Source organism: Hemitrygon akajei, unplaced genomic scaffold (genome assembly GCF_048418815.1).
Source record: "Hemitrygon akajei unplaced genomic scaffold, sHemAka1.3 Scf000115, whole genome shotgun sequence".
NCBI lineage: Eukaryota > Metazoa > Chordata > Chondrichthyes > Myliobatiformes > Dasyatidae > Hemitrygon > Hemitrygon akajei.
This window is the reverse complement of record NW_027332001.1, coordinates 775,140-795,914: the sequence shown is the minus strand read 5'-3', so window position 1 is coordinate 795,914 and position 20,775 is coordinate 775,140. Positions and strand designations below refer to the sequence as shown.

General features: G+C 45.9%; 1 protein-coding gene across 3 annotated transcripts in view; it reads right to left on the bottom strand.

Moving 5' to 3' along the window:
* The window catches only part of LOC140723463 (NACHT, LRR and PYD domains-containing protein 3-like), a 59,169-nt gene that overhangs the window by 19,124 nt on the left and 19,270 nt on the right, over positions 1 to 20,775 (bottom strand). For all 3 annotated transcript variants that reach the window (XR_012097905.1, XM_073038036.1, XM_073038037.1), the window contains exons 5-9: positions 17,842 to 18,013; positions 17,667 to 17,732; positions 8,149 to 9,886; positions 7,432 to 7,518; positions 7,107 to 7,277 (exon numbers count right to left, since the gene is read on the bottom strand). Coding sequence is in view for 2 of the 3 variants with exons in the window: in XM_073038036.1 (XP_072894137.1) it covers positions 7,107 to 7,277; positions 7,432 to 7,518; positions 8,149 to 9,886; positions 17,667 to 17,732; positions 17,842 to 18,013 (2,234 nt within the window). In the remaining variant the exon portion in view is untranslated. The remainder of the gene's footprint in view (positions 1 to 7,106; positions 7,278 to 7,431; positions 7,519 to 8,148; positions 9,887 to 17,666; positions 17,733 to 17,841; positions 18,014 to 20,775) is intronic.

Genomic DNA, 20,775 nt, shown 5'->3' with positions numbered 1-20,775 from the left:
CGTTGGGACAGGGCTGCTCCTACCCCGGAATCTGAAGCGTCCACCTGCACGATGATTTGTCGGGACGGGTCCGAATGGATCAGGATGGGGGCGGTAGTAAAGCGTCTCTTTAAGTTACTGAATGCTGCTTCCGGTTCGGTGTCCCAGGAAAAGGATGTTGAGGGCGAGGTAAGCCGGGTGAGGGGGGCGGCCACCCGACTGTAGTCCCTGATAAAACGGCGGTAGAAGTTCGCGAACCCCAGGAACCGCTGGAGCTGTTTGCGGGTCGTGGGCCTAGGCCATTCCTCCACTGCACGGATCTTCTCGGGGTCCGCTCTCACCTGCCCGCCTTCGATGATGTATCCTATGAAGCTGACCGAAGGGAAAAGAAACTCACATTTCTCTGCCTTCACAAACAGTTGGTTTTCCCACAGCCTCTGAAGGACTCTACGGACATGACGAACATGTTCTTGCAGGCTGCGGGAAAAGATCAGAATGTCGTCTCGATAGACGAACACGAAACGGTTAATGAAGTCCCTTAACACATCGTTGATGAAAGCCTGGAAAATGGCGGGAGAATTAGTAAGGCCAAACGGCATTACCAGATATTCGAAATGGCCCAGAGGGGTGTTAAATGCTGTCTTCCACTCATCCCCTTCCCGTATCCTAACGAGGTGGTAGGCATTCGGTAGGTCCAGCTTGGAAAAGATGGTCATTCCGTGTAGCGGGTCGAAGGCTGAACTCATGAGAGGTAGTGGGTATTTGTTCTTAATGGTTATATTGTTCAAGCCTCGATAATCGACGCAGGGATGAAGCGATCCATCTTTCTTTTCCACAAAGAAGAACCCGGCGGCCACAGGCGAGGAAGAGGGCCTGATGAGGCCCGCTGCGAGGGTCTCGCCCAGGTATTTCTCCATGGCCTCCCTCTCTGGTCGCGATAAATTATAGAGGCGACTGGTGGGCAGCGGGGCCCCAGGGAGAAGGTCGATGGCACAGTCTTAGGGCGGTGCGGAGGCAGGGCAACTGCTCGTTGTTTGCTGAACACCTGTCTCAGGTCGTGGTATTCAGCAGGTTCACTGGAGAGGTCAAGGTCTTCGGAGACCGGCGGGGTCGCCAGAGCCTCCCTGGAGGTGGGGGCCAACTGTAGTCAGTGGGCGTGACATGCCGGACTCCATCTGACTATCCTCCCGGCGGTCCAGTCGATCTGGGGATTGTGGTGGTCCAGCTATGGGTATCCTGGTACTACCGGGGCTTGAGGCGAGTGGATTAGATCGAATCTAACCTTCTCGTGGTGGTTACCGGACAGGACTAGTGTTAAGGACGGAGTGCGCTGGGATACCTGAGTCAGCAGCCTACCGTCCAGGCCCCGGGCTTCCAAGGGGGTGGTGAGTGGTTCCCGAGGGATTCCGGCCCCGGCGGCTACGTTATCCAACAGATTGCCCTCAGCGCCGGAATCAGCTAGGGCCGATAGGCGGCAAGGACTGTTGCTGGAAGATCACAGTGGCTGGGATCTGCATCCGGGTTTGGGGCGGGGGGGTGAAGGGAGTATTGTCCACCCCAGCTGCATTGGTTCTACTTCCAGGACGGTGTGGACAGATGGAGCAGGAAGGAAACTTGGGGGAGCCGAGGAACGCGAATTGGTGGAAGGTAGGGAACGGGCCGTGGATTTACCCGAGGAGTTGGGTGACTAGTACTTTCCCCCCGACGCTTCCGCAATCGGTTGTCCAGCCTGGTCGCTAAAGAGATTAACGCGTCCAGGCTGTCCGTGTCATCTTTCGCTGCCAGTTCGTCCTGAATCCTTTCTGTGAGACCCTGACAGAACACCTCCCGTAGGGCCTCGTCGTTCCATCCTGAGCCGGCTGGTAGGGTGCGGAATTCGATGGCATATTTAGCCGCACTCCGTGGACCCTGACACAGGGTCAGCAGGTGTCTGGCGGCGTCCTTTCCGTGAAGGGGCTGTTTGAAAACCTTCCGCATCTCCGAGACGAAGGTTGGGAAGGAGGCGCAGAACTCGGGTTGGTTGTTCCAAATAGCCGTAGCCCTTGCCAGGGCATCCCCTCGCAGCAGCCCCATGACTGGATTGGATAGTGGACTACTTGACAGATAGACCTCAGTATGTGCGGTTGGGAGACTGTAGGTCTGACACGGTGGTCAGCAGCACAGGAGCGCCGCAGGGAACCGGACTCTCTCCGGTCCTGTTCACCCTGTACACATCAGACTTCCAATATAACTCGGAGTCCTGCCATGTGCAGAAGTTCGCTGATGACACGGCCATAGTGGGGTGTGTCAGGAATGGACAGGAGGAGGAGTATAGGAAACTGATACAGGACTTTGTGATATGGTGCAACTCAAACTACCTGCGTCTCAATATCACCAAGACCAAGGAGATGGTGGTGGACTTTAGGAGACCTAGGCCTCATATGGAGCCAGTGATCATTAATGGAGAATGTGTGGAGCAGGTTAAGACCTACAAGTATCTGGGAGTACAGTTAGATGAGAAGCTAGACTGGACTGCCAACACAGATGCCTTGTGCAGGAAGGCACAGAGTCGACTGTACTTCCTTAGAAGGTTGGCGTCATTCAATGTCTGTAGTGAGATGCTGAAGATGTTCTATAGGTCAGTTGTGGAGAGCGCCCTCTTCTTTGTGGTGGCGTGTTGGGGAGGAAGCATTAAGAAGAGGGACGCCTCACGTCTTAATAAGCTGGTAAGGAAGGCGGGCTCTGTCGTGGGCAAAGTACTGGAGAGTTTAACATCGGTAGCTGAGCGAAGGGCGCTGAGTAGGCTACGGTCAATTATGGAAAACCCTGATCATCCTCTACATAGCACCATCCAGAGACAGAGAAGCAGTTTCAGCGACAGGTTACTATCGATGCAATGCTCCTCAGACAGGATGAAGAGGTCAATACTCCCCAATGCCATTAGGCTTTACAATTCAACCGCCAGGACTTAAGAACTTTTTTTTTAAAGCTATTATTAATGCTTTTTGAGTTAGTGATTTAGATGCATATCATATTTTTACTGAGTTAAGTATTGTATGTAATTAGTTTTTGATAAAAACAAGTGTATGGGACATTGGAAAAAAGGTTGAATTTCCCCATGGGGATGAATAAAGTATCTATCTATCTATCTATGACGTACGCGATCTTCGACGTGTCTGCTTCGTATGTTCGTGGCTGTTGCACGAAAACCAGGGAGCATTGCAGTCGGAATGCCCTACACCTCCCTAGGTCTCCCGCGTGGGGTTCTGGCTCCGGAACATACGGCTCTCGAGAGGATCTTGTTGCCGGTTCCAGGGGCACAGACGGCCCAGGATGCCCGGATGGGTCGGCCGGAGTTTTCGGGGGGCGGCGGTGTGGCGGACTAAGGAACACGGACATTTGGTCCACCTGTTCACTGACCTTCCCCACACTTGTGGCCAGCGTATGGAGGTGTTCCGTAACTTCCCGGAGCAATTGGTCGTGGGTGCACAGTAACTGGCCCTGGCTGGCGAGGGCCTGTTGCATGGGATCCGAGTCCAGTGGGTTCATGGCTGTCCAGATTGTTCTGTGACAAGGATGTGGCAGGAAAACGGACCCAAGTGCAGGACTCCGACGCGGAGGAAGGATCAGGAGGCAGAATCTCCGCAGCGAGTGCAGAATCGGGACCAGGCTGAGTCAGGACTTGGTTTACGGAGAGATACAGGGTTGAAGACTTGAAGCAAGGTTCCTCTCACTCTGAGAGTCGACCAACAATCTGACAAGGGCTGACCGAGCTGTCGGAGTCTTATCCTTTGGTGGCTAATGGAAACCAGGTGCTGGTGATTGAGGGAATTGGGAAGGATTGGGAATCAAGCGTGGGGATTAAGGACCAATTAGGGAGAAAAGGGGAAATGTGGGAAATGCCAGCCAGGACCATGACATTACCGCCTGCTCAAAGGGAGCCTCCCAGAGGCTTTCCCGCCTTGGCGGGATGGTCCCGATAAAAGTCTTGGATGAGGGAAGGGTCCAGGATAAATGAGCGGGGAACCCAGGAAGGCTCCCCTGGACCATACCCTTCCCAATCCACCGTACTGGAATCCTTTGCCCCTTCGGCGTACATCCAATAGTCGTCGGTCTGTGTAAGCCGGATGGTTGTCAATGATTCGGGCTGGTGGGGGAGTATCGGGCGGTGGACCCAGGGGGCTGACCGAGACTGGTTTAACTTGGGAGACGTGGAAGGTAGGGTGGATGCGTAGGGAAAACGTGAGAAATGCCATCCAGGACCATGACAAGTGGTGGATTGCTATTCTGAGTCGAGGTCTGTGACTAGTGGTGTGCCACAGGGATCAGTGCTGGGTCCATTGTGATTTGTCATCTATAACAATGATCTGGACGATAATATGGCAAATTAGACCAGCAGATTTGCTGATGATACAAAGATTGGAGGTGTAGTGGACAGTGAGGAAGGTTTTCAAAGCTTGCAGAGCGATTTGGACCAGTTGGAGGAATGGGCTGAAAAATAGCAGATGGAGTTTAATGTGGACAGGTTTGAGGTATTGCACTTCGGAAGGTTAAACCAAGGTAGAACATACAAGGTAAATGGTAGGACACTGAGGAATGCAGTAGAACAGAGGGATCTGGGAGTACAGATACATAATTCCCTAAAAGTGGCGTCACAAGTAGATAAGGTTGTAAAAAGAGCTTTTGGGTCATTGCCCCTTATAAATCAGAATATTGAGTACAAGAATTGGAATGTAATGGTAAGGTTCTATAAGACATTGATGAGACCAAATTTGCAGTATTGTGCGCAGTTTTGGTCACCTAATTACAGGAAGGGTATTAATAAGATTGAAAGAGTGCAGAGAAGGTTTACAAGGATGTTGCCAGGACTTGAGAAACTGAGTTACAGAGAAAGGTTGAATAGTTTAGAAATTTATTCCCTGGAGCGTAGGAGAATGAGGGGTGATTTGATAGAGGTGTATAAAATTATGATGGGTGTAGTTAGAGTGAATGCAAGCAGGCTTTTTCCACTGAGGCCAGGGGAGAAAAAAACAGATGTCATGGGTTAAGGGTGAAGGGGGAAAAGTTTAAAGGGAACATTGTGGGGGGCTTCGTCACGTAGTGAGTGGTGGGAGTGTGGAATGAGCGGCCAGATGAAGTGGTGAATGCGGGCTCACTTTTGACATTTAATAAAAACTTGGACAGGTATATGGATGAAAGGGGTTGGAGGGATATGGCCACGTGCATGTCAGTGGGGCTAGGCAGAAAAATGGTTCGGTACAGCCAAGAAGGGCCAAAAGGCCTGTTTCTGTGCTGTAATGTTCTATGGTTCTATGGTTCTAAAACCCTAAGGCATTCTACAAGTATGTGAAGAGCAAGAGGATAAGACACGAGAAAATAGGACCAATCAATTCTGACAATGGAAAAGTGCGTATGGAACCGGAGGAAATAGTAGAGGTACTTAATGAATTATTTGCTTCAATATTTACGACGGAAAAGGATCTTGACTTGCAGCGTATGAAATGCTTGAGAATGTAGATGTTAAGAAAGTGGATGTGCTGGAGCTTTTGGAAAGCATCAAGTTGGATAAATCACCAGGATATGACGGGAAGTATCCCAGACTACAGTAGGAAGCGAGGGATGACATTGCTGAGCCTCCGGGAATGCATCATCAATGAGGACGGGAGAGGTTGCGGAGGATTGGAGGGTTGAGGATGTTGTTCCATTATTCAAGAAAGGGAGTAGATATAGCCCACAATATTATAGACCAGAGAGTCTTACCTCAGTGGTTGGTAGGTTGATGGAGAAGATCCTGAGAGAGAGGATTTATGGACATTTGGAGAGGCAAAATATCATTAAGAATAGTCAGCATGGCTGTGTCAAAGGCAGGTCGTGCGTTACGAGTCTGATTGAATTTTCTGAGGATGTGACTAAACACATTGATGAAAGTAGAGCTGTAAGGTATAAGCTACCCCATGCAAGGCTTATTGAGAAAGGAAGGAGTCATGGGTTCCAAGGGCACGTTGCTTTGTGGATCCAGAACTGGCTTGCCCTCAGAAGGCAAAGAGTGGTTGTAGATGGGTCATATTCTGCATGGAGACCGTTATGCATTGGTGTGCCTCGGGTAACTGTTCTGAGACACCTACTCTTTGTGATTTTTGTAAATGACCTGAATGTGGAGGTGGAGTGATTGGTTATTAAGTTTGCTGATGACACAAAGGTTGGAGGAGTCGATAGTGTGGAGGGCTGTCAGAGGTTACAGTAGGACATTGATAGGATGCAAAACTGTTCTGAAAAGTGGCAGATGGAATTCAACCCAGATAAGTGTGACGTGGTTCATTTTGGTAGGTCAAATATGATGGCAGAATATAGTATTAATGGTAAGACTCTTAACAGTGTGGACGATCAGAGGGTTCTTGGGGTCCGAGTCCATAGGACACTCAAAGCCGCTACGCAGGTTGACTCTGTGGTTAAGAAGGCATACGGTGCATTTGCCTTCATCAACCGTGGGATTGAGTTTAAGAGCCGAGAGGTAATATATATAGGACCCTGGTCAGACCCCACTGTGCTCAGTTCTGGTCGCCTCACTACAGGAAGGATGTGAAAACCATAGTAAGGGTGCAGAGGAGATTTACGAGGATGTTGCCTGGATTGGGGAGCATGCCTTATGAGAATAGGTTGAGTGAACTCGGCCTTTTCTCTTGGAGTGTCAGAGGATGAGAGCTGACCTGAGTTAAATGTACAAGAGCATGAGAGGCATTGATCATGTGGATAGTCAGAGTCTTTTTCCCAGGGCTGAAATGGGTAGCACGAGAGGACATATTTTCAAGGTGCTTGGAAGTAGGTACAGAGGAGATGACATTGGTATGTTTTTTTTTACACAAAGTGGCGAGTGCGTGGATTGGGCTGCCGGCGGCGGTGCTGGAGGCGGAAACGATAGGGTCTTTAAGAGACTCCTGGATGGCTACGTTGACCTCAGAAAAATGGAGGGCTAAGGGTAAAGCTTAGGTAGTTCTAAGATAGGGACATGTTAGGTACAGCATTGTGGGCAGAAGGGATTGAATTGTGCTGTATGTTTTCTATGTTTCTATGTATCTTCTGATAATATTAATGTTCAGTGTCAGACACCCAGTGACTGTAAAGACAATCTCCCACAGTCTGGTACTTACCCCAGTTTCTGTATTTTACACTCTTGGTTCCTCAGAGCCGCAGTCACCAGTTTCACTCCGGAATCTCCCATTTTATTACCACTTAGGTCCAGCTCCATCAGTGATGGGTTTGTACTGAGAGCGGAGGTGAGATCCTCGGCATCAGAATCTGTGAGATCAACATCCATCAGCCTGGAGTTGAGGGAGAGGGACGGTGAAAGACACAGAGAGACAGGAGATGGTACAAATTCCAGTGTTTAACAGTAACACAATTACTGATCACATTAATGTTCACTCACAGACACCCAGTAACTTTAAACACAATCTCCCACAGTCTGGTACTTACCACAGTTTCTGTATTTTACACTCCGGGTTCCTCAGAGCCGCAGACAATAGTTTCACTCCTGAATCTCTCAGTGTATTATTCCCAAGTCTAAACACAAACAGACAGATTGATGAACAAAGTGATTCAAACCATGGGTCTGAGGGAATTTCTCTCACTCGGATATTTCAGGAAACATTAAACCCTTCAGTAAATCACGGATCGGAGTTCCCATCACTATCAATGTCCCTCACTGCCCAGCTCCAGGGGATTCACCGAATGTCAGTAATTTAGACTGTCCTTCCAAACTCCACCCTGTAAACTCCACATATTCTGTCTCATTCCCCGATGGTTAATAAAGTGTTCCTGATATGAGAGATATGAGGGGCAGGGATGAAGGCTAAGAGAAAGTCCCACAGTGATGAAGATTTGTGAATGGGGAAATGTCGGTGGGAAATGACACCACCTGAGGAAAAGGAAGGGAAGACAGAACCTGAAGGAGGAAGGGCGATGAGGAAGAGAGATCCCACAGCAGGAAGGGGGGTTGTGATCTGAGATCTGACAGCAGAAGGGTAATGGGTAAGACAGGATGGGGAACAGTGACCGCACATGATGATGGGGGGTGGCATTTGTCACAATTCTTCACAATCTGATTTACTACAATTCTACCCAAATCCCTTTACATTGAGACAACGCAATGGAACAGTCTCACAGTTCAGAGTGAGAGATAAATCAAGTTACCTCAACTCCTGGCACTTGTGCAAGACGGGTCCCAGCCGCTGGATTCCTTCACACTGAATGTGGCAGTTCCATAGGTCGAGGTGTTTTATTGTATCACAGAATCCGATGACATGAGACAGGACTGCGCAGTCAATCGGGGTCAGTGTCATTCCATAGAATGAAAGACTTTCCACAGATCCCAGTGTTTCCTGAGCTAGTCCACGATTCTGAGACTCAAACAGGTCGTGCAAAGTGTTCAGGAGGCTCCTTTTACCAGCTTCACTCCCAGTGTTTTCACTCTGGCGTTTACCCTCCTCCCTCACCCAGTCAATCACCCGGCAGGTTGTTTCATGACGAAATGGACCCAGAAACTCCTCCAGTCCTCGAGCTGTCATTGGGGAAGAGAGACCAGCAACAAAACGAAGAAATACCTCAAATCGCCCATCGGACGTGTTGTGGGCTTCAGTGAGGAATTTCAGGATATCCCCGGGGTGTGGATTCAGGAATTGTGCGAGTGCAGCTACAAACTCTTGGATGGTGAGGTGTGGGAATGTGTACAGCACGCTCCGGGTGCAATCCTCTCTCTCCAAAAGCTCCATCAGGAACCCGGACAGGAACTGGGAAGGTTGCAGACTGTAGTTGATCAAATCTCCATCTGTAAACACAATCTTCTTCCTGGACACTCCTCTGAAGGCCATCTGACCAACCCTGAGTAACACATCACGGGGGTTCTCAATCTCACGACCGTGGTTTTTCAGGATGCTGTAAATATAGTAGGAGTACAGTTGGGTGATGGTCTTGGGAATTCGGTGTGGGTCCCTGACTCTTTGTGTGAAGAAGGGGCCCAGTGCCAGAGCGAGGATACAGCAGTAGGAGGGGTTGTAACTCATGGTGTAAAGGATCTCGTTCTCCTGCACGTGTTTGAAAACAGCTGCTGCCACCGTCTGATCTTCAAAATGCCTGATGAAATATTCCTTCCGTTCCTTACCAACAAATCCCAGGATTTCGGCCTGGACACCAATCTTCGCCTTTTTCAATAAATGTAACACAGTGGGGCGGGTGGTTACCAGCACTGAACACCCTGGGAGCAGCTTGCCCTGGATTAAACTGTACACAATGTCTGACACTTCACACCACCACTCGGGATCTGGGCACTGGTGCCTGGGTTCTGTGTCTCTCCGACTGTCAGCAAAATCGATTTTGTGTTTGAATTCATCCAAACCATCGAATATAAACAGCAATCCTTCTGGGTTCTTCCAGACCTCTCTCAGTAAATTCCCAAAGTAAGGATATTGATCCAGAATCAGTTCCCTTAGGTTTATTCTGCAGTTAATGGAGTTTAAATCCCGGAATTTGAAACTGAAGACAAACTGGAATTGTTGGTATATTTTCCCCGAGGCCCAGTCATAAACGATCTTTTGAACCATTATAGTTTTCCCCATTCCCGGCACTCCGGCGACTGCTGCCGAACTTACAGACTTGGATTTACTCCGGGAAAAGCTGCTCTGGAATAACTGATCAGTCCGGATTATTTCCAGCTCTCCACGGAGATGTGTTTCTCTCCACTCCTCGTGGTCTCTGCCTCTTGCCAGCAGCTCATGTTCCACCAGTCTCCGATCTCGAACAGTAGAAATGACCGTGAGCTCGGCGTATCGATCAACGAGCTGGAAATCCTTCACCTTCTCCCTCATCAGGATCGTGTTCACTCTCAGTGTTTCAGTTTGTGCCCGCAGGGTCTCCTTGTGTTTCTGTTGAACATCTTCCATGGGAACAGAGAACATGGTCAAAATGTTAAATAGCTCAACTGACAAAGAACTTTATAATTGCATTTCAACATTCAGTGTTTGAGATTGCATGAATTAATTTCATAGTTCCGTGGATATTAGGACAAACTAAAATTCTGTTCACAGACACCGGAACTAACAGCGATTCCCAGGAAATTAACGGCATTCCCAGGAAATATCCAACCCTCATATTCTGACAGTAATTACTTGTGAAGGCGAACATTCCCCTGATATCCTATTGCAATCCTGACCACACTCCCGTTAAAACAACATTTCACTGCATTTAAGGCATTGTTTGCATCACTTGCAGACGATGTTAATGTTGATCTGGTGTGGAACTATGGAGAACAGGACACTGTGCATTTTGGCAAAGCTGCACACTGGGGATTCACAGGTGTCCACTGCTCTTGCATCAAAACAGGAGCAGAATGTGCGGGAAATACTCGTCGGGCAGCATTTGTGGAGAGAATCACATTGAAGTTGCTGATTTATAACTCATCGGAATGACAAGAAAGAAAATGTGTAGTTTGCAATCGCAGTGATTGAGTGGAGGTTTGGCCCTTCTTGGCTGTGCCGAACCATTTTTCTGCCTAGTCCCACTGACCTGCATCTGGGCCATATCCCTCCAAACCCCTCTCATTCATATCCCTGTCCAAGTTTTTCTTAAATGTCAAAAGTGAGCCCGCATTCACCCTTTCATCTGGCAGCTCATTCCACACTCCAACCACTATCTGCGTGTAGAAGACCCCCCCCCCCAATGTTCGCTTCAAACTTTTCCTCCTTCACCCTTAACCCATGACCTCTGTTTTTTTCTCCCCTGGCCTCAGTGGAAAAAGCCTGCTTGCATTCACTCTAACTACACCCATCATAATTTTATTCACCTCTATTAAATCACCCCTCATTCTCCCACGCTCCAGGGAGGTCAGGTTTTTTTTGGGGGGATCTGTGCTCCTAAACTGTAGAATAGAACACCTGAAACTGCAGTACTGTGCAGAAGTCTGATGTATTTATTACAACTGACAACATTTTGTCTTTAATTTTCTAGTTTGCACTTTATCCCGTTGTGATGCGGTTTGAACGGCATCGTTTGGATGAAAGGTGTTCTATAAGTAAGTTGTTGTTCTTGTTGTTTATTGTGTAAAGCCTTTGGGATGATACTAGTTATCGATATTACGATTGGGATAATGAATACCCTGTTCGTGCTCCATGGTCTTTCATTTTCCCCTTTCAATTCAGCATATTTCTGGTGTTTTTTTACTAATTCATTTCTGTAAGTTCTGTGTGTTTGGAATGGCTACATCTATTTAAAAAGTTGATTTTGCTTGTTTATCCTGTAAAATTATATCCGAGCGTTTATCGTGGATTATTCTATCTGAAATAATGATCGGTCACAGTATGATATGAAGGACTCTAACTCTAAAGGTGGAGCAGGCTTGTACTTACAGTAAGTTATGGTGTTTTTCATCAGTTGTAGTTTAAGCACAATTTTTGGGAATGTTGTCCACCACTTGATAGTGCTTGTGCAAGTAATGAGATTCAGTTAAACTACTGCAGGATCCTGTAAAGTGTTGGATTGTTTCAGGTTTCCCTTGTAATTTTCAGCATTTATCGTCTTGAACCTATTGGTCTTTTATTCTGTATTATTGATAAATATATGTGTCCTGTATTGCTACAATGATCCCTTCTGTTTCTGGAAAGGGGTCTCCAACTCTGAGCCAGGGGCTCGACACTTCCTTGTCAACATCTAGTTGGCTCAGATAGTGTGGATGTCTACCATGGGGAGTACGACTCTTCCATTGCTTAACATTTTCTACTATTATGATAGTTTCTTCACTTTTATGGGTTATGCTTTCATTTCTGTTCAGTGATGTGTACCCCTTATCAGAATTACATATGCTTGTACGGAGTGCTGAATCCTCCTTGCGTTGATTAAAGTATATCCTTAGAACTAATTGTGGATTTCAGAGAAGGCAAGATGACGGAACACAACACACCAATCCTCATAGAGGGATCTGATGTGGAAAGAGTGAGCAATTTCAAATTCCTGGCTGTCAATATCTCCGAGTATCTAACCTGGAACCAATATATCGATGCCGCTACAGATAAGGCACAACAGTGGCTATATTAACCATATAACCATATAATCAGGAGTTATATAATCAGAATCATATAATCATATAACCATTTCATCAGGAGTTTCCAACATCACTCGAATATTTCTACAGGTGTAACTTGCAGAGCATTGTAACTGGCTGCATCACGGTCTGGTTCATGGGGACTACTGTACAGGATCGGAGTAAGGCGCACACTCAACGATTCAGGAACAACCTCTCTGCCATCCAGTTTCTGAGTGGACATTGAACCCATCGATAGTTCCTCACTAATCTCTTTATTTTACTTCTATTTTTGCACAACTTATTTCATTTAATATTTCATATAATCACACAGACATGCATAGCTCTACATACTCAACTTCCAGGGCCTGAAACCATTCTACTGTTCAGCCAGCTCCATTGGACAGGCCACGTGCCTCACACGGAGAACTCCAGGTTACCGAAAGCAGTACTCTATGGAGAACTCTGTCAGGGCAAGAGAGATCGTGGTGCCCCGCGCAAGAGGTACAAGGACCAAATTAAGCAGCAGCTCTCTCAGGCAAATATGGAGGTCAACGAGTGGCAGCCGCTGATCCACGACAAAGACAAGAATTTTGAGGAACCCAGAAGAGCGACTGCTGAAGAGAAAAGGAGATGCAAGAAGGATTCAACTACCCATACGCACCTATCCGCGCTGTCCCCGGGTCTCAACTGCTCCCCAGTCCGCAGATCCAGAATTGGCCCCTACAGTCACCAATGATCCTGCCCTCGCTCCAAAGTAATTCTTCCCTCCTGATCTTCGCAAGCAAGGAACCATTTATACATAGCGCGCGCGCGCGCGCGCGCACACACACACACACACACACACACACACACACACACACACACACACACACACCACACACACACACACACACACACACACACACACACACACACACACACACACACACACACACACACACACACACACACACACACACACACACACACACACACACACACGTGAAGAGAAAAGGATTTAGAGTATGCTTCCTGGTCATTAATGTTTGGTGGAACCCCGGAATGTCCATGCCCTCAAATCCTTTTGTTCCCCGGACCTGGTGTATCTGGTGCTGCTGTGTAAACCTTTCTGCCTGCCGAGGGAGTACACGGCTGTTATTATCACAACTGTCTGATAACAACGTCCCCCAGCTGTGTGTTATTATCATAGAGGGGGGATGTTTTCCACCAGAAGCCGGTCAGGACTGCCCAAACCAGAAAGTTTGGATCAACAGTTCCGTGTGAATAGCACTTGCCGCGTGACCGACTGCTTACATTGCCGGTGATCAGCAGGAGCTCAAGAAATTCAGCTCAAATCTGTGCAATGTCATCCAGAGAGCGAAACGACAATACAGAGACAGGATTCAGGCTCCACTCTCCACAAAGAACACACACAGCTTATGGCAAGGTCTGCACACCATCGCAGACTTCAAAGCTAAGCACAGTGGTGCTGCCTCTCTCCCAGATGAGCCAAATCTTTTTTTACGCTCTGTTCGATATCGCCAACACTGAGCCCCCGAGGATAGCTGCCAAAGTGACCTGCACCTTGGTCATCTCTGAGGCTGAATTTCGCAGGTGTTTCTAAGGAGTGGACAGTTGCAAGGTTGCGGGACCGAACGGCATCCCAGGGCGGGTACACAGGATGTGCAAGGCATAACTGGCAGGTGTGTTTACGGATATTTTTAATCTCACCCTCTCCCAGTGTAGAGTTCCCTCCTGCTCCAAACATGCACCATTGTCCCTGTACCTAAAACGACTAAGGCAACATGTCTGAACGTCTGGTGTTCTGTCTCACTCACCTCAATAATAAGCAAATGCTTTGAGAGGCTGTTCATGGACTACATCTGCAGCAGGCTACCACCCACACTGAACCCCCTATAATTCACCTACCGACACAACCGATCGACAGATGACACAGTGGCCACTACTCTGCACACCGTCTTTAAACATCTGGAGAAGGATGCTTATGTGAGAATGCTGTTCTTGTACTGCAGTTCAGCATGCAACACCATAATTACCTCCAGGCTCGAGAAGAAGCTGAGAGACCTCGGCCTTGACCCTGCCTTGTGCAGCTGGATCGTGGAGTTCCTGTCAGATCGCCTGCAAGTGGTAAGAGTGGGTTCCCTCACCTCTGCCCCTCTGACCTTCAACATAGATGCCCCTCCGGGCTGTGTCCTAAGCTCTCTCCTTTACTCTCTGTAGACACATGACAGTGTCGCCAGCCACAGCTCCAATCTGCTAATTAAATTATCTAATGATACTACATTGATTGGCCAAATCTCAAACAATAACGAGGCAGCCTACAGAGAAGAAGTCATCACCATGACACAGTGGTGTCAAGAAAACAACTTCTCCCTCAATGTCGCAAAAACAAAGTAGCTGGTTGTAATGTTGCAAAAACAATCTGAATGGAGACAGGATAACCCCTATTGACATCAATGGATCTGGGGTTGTGAGAGTGAACAGCTTTAAGTTCCTCGGCATTCACATCACTGAGGTCCTCACGTGGTCTGCGCACACGAGTTGTAGAGTGAGAAAAGGCACAACAGCGCCTCTTTCACCTCAGATGGGTGAGAAAGTTTGGTACGGGCCCCCAAATGCTAATGATTTTCTGCAGGGGCACAACTGAGAGCATCCTGACTGGCTGCATCACTGCCTGTTATGTGAACTGTACTTCTCTCAATCGCAGGGCTCTGCAGAGAGTGGTGCGGACAGCCCAGTGCATCTGTAGATGTAAACTTCTAGGTAAAATCCATGCATTTCAGAGACAAGGGGTAAAAAGGGCCCGAGGGATCATTCTGGGCCCAAGTCTTACCAAGTAAAAACTGTTCCAGCTGCTACCATCCGGGAAACGGTACCGCAGCTGAAAAGCCAGGACCAACAGGCTCCACGACAGCTTCTTCTACCAGGCCATCAGACTGATTAATTCACGCTGATACGATTCAATTTCTACAATTGTATACATAAACACACACTCACCGCACTCGCTTTACCATAATTGTGCTGCTGGCGCAGAAAAACAATTTTCACGACATGTGTCCATGATATTAACCCTGATTCTGAGAATTTTTATCTGGCTGTTGTCTCTTTTTTTTAGATCATCCTCATACTCTCCTCGTTCATATCGATCTAAGTGCGTCCCAGTGTACATGGTGTTTTCTAGAAATTGCTGTTTAAGCTCTTACTTTTCTTTGCATATTTTCTAGATCTGTTTCAGACCAGGATATTTTACCAAAATTATACGTCAATATGGGATAGTGAGTGTTTACTACCTTTGTTCTATTTTTACTGTTCAGCTCTGTTTGGCAGACTTCCTGGATCCTCGGTGTAAATTCTGATTTTCTTCAGGCTTGCAGTAAATTTTGTTGGAAGGTTTTCCTTTATCACACGATGATCTATTTTCTTTGCTCATTGATATCCTCATTATATGTTTCATATTCTGTTGCATTGTATGCTGATGCTCTGTTTGATATTCCACTGGCTCTATTGCACCTATCATTATGTTTCATGTTCTGTAATTTTCTAGTCTAAACCATGCTAATATCTTTGGAAATTAGTCCTATTATTTGAATTGTTTGTTTCAGCTTTACTCATACAAGAGCAAATAATTTCAAATCAATGTATAGCTGTGTCAAGGTATAATTCATATTTATTTCTGATTAGATACCTGATTTTTGTCCTTTTCAGTAAATTATGAGCGTGTTTAAAGTCAAACAAAACCATGATGGGGTTAGTGAGTCGCTCTGGAAACTCCCTCAATTTATTCTGATAATGGTGGTTGTTCTTTTGTGGTTGCTAATAGGCCGATTATTTTATACCAATGGTTCATCAGTTATTGTAGACATTTCACAAGTATTGGATGAATTTTATATATATTCGGAATTTCTCTTAAACACGTGAGGGACAGATTCCAATATTTTTTTTTTGATAGACAATATAACACTGAAAGATTTCTGCTTTCCACAGGGTTTGAAATAGAATTACATAATCTGTTTTCTGTTGTTCATACCCGAACGGAATTCTTTCTGCTCTCCTGTGAGTATATTGTGGTTATCTAAGTGAGTTGTTACTGGTTACGAGATGCACGATGCTACAATTTTATATATAAAATTGTCTTATTATTATTAAGAGCCAATAACAACATAGTAGGTGACCATTCGGTTGTCTTATAAGTGCAGAATTAAAGTTGTCCTTGAGGCTGATGGTACATACCTTCAGCCTTTTATATCTTCTGCCCCATGGGAGTATGACAGAGTGGGTTAGGGTTCAACACCAAGATTTGGGGCGGGGTTAGCGTCTTGCTAACTTGATTGTGTTCTTTCAGGAGGTGACAAAGGGTAAAGTTACACACAGAAATTGTCCGCTTGGATATTAGTAGGGTGTTTGACAAGACCCCACATGGGAGGCTCATACAGAAAATTAACATGCTTGGGAACTGTGTGAATTGTCCTGGCTGCCGGGAACCCACACTGGGAGAAATTTCTTTCACTGGCGGGTGGTGAATCTGTGAAATTATTGTCAGAGATGGCTGAAGAAGACACGTCATTGGATATATTTAAAATGCAGGTCGATATGTTCCTAATTTGGAAGAGCGTCTACATTTACAGAAGGAAGAGTAATGGGGTCAAGTGGATACGCGGAGCAAATTCACCGAGCCGGTTTGCTTAATTCTGTTCCGAGGTCTTATGGTTTTAGGGTGCATCTGGAGTATTGTGATTGTCCTGCTCGTGGAAGCATCGGAGAGGGTGCAGAACAGGTTCATAAGGGGGTTGCCTGGATTCGGTGGCATGTGCTACAAGTAGAGGTTTGATAAACTTGGTTTGTTTACTCTGGTCGTCGAAAAGAGATCTGACAGTGGTGTACATGTTTGAGAGATAAGAGTTTGGGTCGACAGCCTATATTTTGTTCGTTATTTTTTTTTACATAAGACTGGAGTCTGTTTAAGGTGAGAAAGGTGAGAAAACACTCTGTGTTTTTTTTCACAGAGTGGGGATGCCTGGAATTTACTGTGTAGGTCATGTCCAAGGCAACATTGTTATAGATGCTCCTAGATAAACATGAATGTACAGGAAATGCAAGGATATGGTTAATAATATAAGAAAGGATACCAAAGTATTCTTTTTTTTATTTCCCAGATATATAAAGAGTAAAAAAAGGGAAATCGTCGATATCGGGCCGCTGAAAAATGATGCAGTGATGGGTGAAAAGGAAATGCCAGACACACTCTGTGAAAGTCATTAGCGGAATTACAAAATGTAAAGAACATCAGTGAACAGAATTGCGTGTAGTACTATTACAAAGGAAAAGGGGTCTGGAAGATGAAAGGTCTGAAGATAGAAACGTCACCTGGACTGGGTCATACAGTGTATCAGGAGCCTGTCTGAAGTGTGTGGGGATTCCTAGAACGTGAGGACCTGGAGTGAAGGTTTCACCAGAACCAACAGCTGAATTAACAGAAAAACACATTGTAGAATATTCAGGTAGCAAAGAGAGATTCTTTGAATTGTTACTTGAATACAGAGATTAGCGAATGACTAATGGCGAAGTTTGATTCCCAGGTTTTGCCAAGTCACAGACTAACATTTGAGATGTGGTTTGAACTGTGCATTTCATCACTCACCTATCAGTTGAGTCGGTAACTCAGATAACCCTTGGGCAATGTTCATGTATTCTTGTGGATCAGGACCTTTTTTATAATCAAAAAAAAAATCCATGGAAACAGAACTAAAATAATTAAAATAACTAAAATGTTTATCTCAATGTGCCTTTGTGTTCAGAGCGTGGTTTTAACATACCGAGCTCTTGTATTTCCCTCAGTATTCTGTCCAACTTCGGTAACTCAGTCCTCCATGTCAGAAAGGATTCCCACATCACCCTCCGGGCCTGGGAGCCTTTGCCATTCACCAAACTGAGGAAGAGTCTGGAACTCTCTGTCCGGTTTCCCTTCTCTGTCAGTTCAGTGACTTTCTATAAAAGGAAAAAATGAATTTATTGTGGAGCAGACAGACAGACATGGAGAATGTGCAGGAAAATATCTGTTCATGGCCCCGGTAGCTTCAGAACAGATGCAGTCACTGGGCTGCTGCCTCATCCTCCCTGGGTTCAGTCATTAACAGAGAAACAGTAACTGAAGGAAATTCTCAATCAATAGTGTGTCAGAATAAGGATTCACTGACACCCTGCGGTAAATGCAACTTGATTAATCTACTTCTCCGTCAATGTGCAATATTATATCAGAAAAATGTGACGAGTGGAAGAGAGCGAGAGAGCAAAAAATGGATGGGTGGCATCACTGAACCGTGGCTGAAAGAAGATCATATTTGGGTGCTTACATCCAAGGAAAAATTTTGAATCGAAAGGATAGGCAGGTGGGTGAAAGTGTTAGATTGGCTCTGTTGTCATTAAAAATGAAAAGTCCTGAGACAGAGGTGATATCGGATTGGACGATGGAGATGTTAAGAAACTGCATAGGTAAAATGACTCTGATGGAAATTATATACTGGCCTGTTAACAGTAACCAGGATGTGAGCTACAAATTACAACGGGGGAGAGAAGAGGCATGTAGAAAGGTCAATGTTAAAATAGTCATGGAAAATTTCCAAATGCAAGTAGAATATCCTCCACTGCACCCGATTTGATTAGGGAGCTTAAGCTAAATAAACCATTAAGAGGCAGTGATCATAAAATAACAGAACTCACACTGCAGTTTGAGAGGGAGAAGTCAAAGTTTGATGTATCCGCATTACAATGGAATAAATGAATTACAGAAGGAAGAGAGACTTGCTGGGCAAATATAAATTCGAAAGTAACACTAGCAGGGACAAGGGCAGAGCAGGAATGGCTGCTTTTTCTCGGCCCAATTCAGAAGGCTCAGTACAAATGATCACAAATATACAAGATTATTCTGAAGGGAGGATGATCAACCGTGGCTGACGAGGTAGTCAAAGCAGCACAAAAGCAAAGGAGAGGGCATAGAGTATTACAAAATATAGTAGAAACCTGGAGGACTGGGATCTTTCTACAAACCAACAGAAGGCAATTAAAAGCCGTAAATAGAGAAAATATGAAATATGAAGGTAGGCTAGCTAATTAGGTACAATAGCTTACGAAAAGGTCCGTCTGATATATGAAGAGTGAAAGAGAGGAAAGTGGATATTGGGGCACTGGAAAATGACAGTGGAGAGGTACGGTCACTGGACAAGCAAATGGCAGAAGGTGTTAGTAAGTATTTTTGCGTCAGTCCTCACTGTAAAAACACTAAAACTTGCCAGATATTTGACAATGTCAGGTGACAGAAGTGAGTGTATTTGCAATTATTAAGAAGAAGGCGCTCGGGAAGCTGGAAGTTCTGAAGACAGAAGAGTCCAGATCAACTGCACCCGATTGGTTCTGAAAGAGGCGGCTGAAGAGATTGTGGAGACATTAGTAATTATCGCTCAAGAATAATTAGAATTTGGAATTGTTCTGGGAGACCGACCATTTTAAATTATAGGCCAGTTAGTCTGATCATCGTTTGGGAAGATGTCAGCAGTCGATAATTGAGTATAAGGTTTCGTGGTATTTGGACGCACATGATAAAAAGGCCAAAGTCCATGGAAGGAAATCTCCTCTGACAGACCTGTTGGAAGTATTTGAGAACATAGCATGCTGGGTTGACAACGGAGAGTCAGTGAAAGTTGTTTACTTGGACTTTCCGAGGACCTTTGACCAGGTGCCCCACATGACGCCGTTTCACAAGACAAGAGCCGACAGTAGGACAAGGGAGATACTAGCATGGATGGAGGATCCATGATTATCTCCAGACAGATTTTGTCTGACTGTCAGGAAGCACAAAAATGGGAACAAATATGGCTTTTTCTTGTTGGATGTCTGTGACTAGAGGTGTTCTGCAATGGTTGGTTTTGGGACACTTTATTTTTTCCGTTATGTCAATGATTTGAAGGCTTTCTGGCCAAGATTGCGCACGTTATGAAGATATGGGAAAGGACAGGAAGTGTTGCGGAAGCAGGGATTTCTCGGGAAGACATGGACCAATGGAAAAAATAGACAAATCAGTGGAAATTAAAATGTAGTATAGGGAGGTACATGGCCATACACTTTGGCAGAAATAATGAAGACGATGACTGTTTTTGAATCTGGAAGAAAATTCAGAAATCGGAGTTGTAAAGAGTCTCTGGAGACCTAGTGCTGGATTCCGTGCAGGTTGAGTCGGTGTTAGGATAGGCAAAAACAAATGTTGGCGTTCATTTCGAGAGGATTAGAATATAAGAACAAGCACTGGCTAGACTACACTTGCATAACGTGAACAGTTTTAGTCCTCTGATCAGAGAAAATATGTGATGGCATTGCAAAAGGTCCAGAGAGGAACCAAAACTAACAGAACCAGTGATATTAAACCTGATTTTGATGGGAATGGTTCCTGGATGTGCCTGTACTGTCTGAAGTGTGGAAGGATGAGGGGAAATCTAATTGTGGAATATCGAAAGGGATTGAGAGGATATGGAGATGACGTTTCAAAGTGGGGGAGTCTAGAACCAGACAGAACAGCCTCAGAATTGAGGGACGTCCATTTAGAACAGAGATGAGGAGATTCTTTAGCCGCGGAGTAGTGAATCTGTAGAATTCATTGGCACTGACAGCTGCGGAGACCAGGTCATTGAGTATATTTGAAACAGAGGTTTGTACCTTCCTGACTAGTCAGGTCAACAAAGTTCACTGGGAGAAGGCAG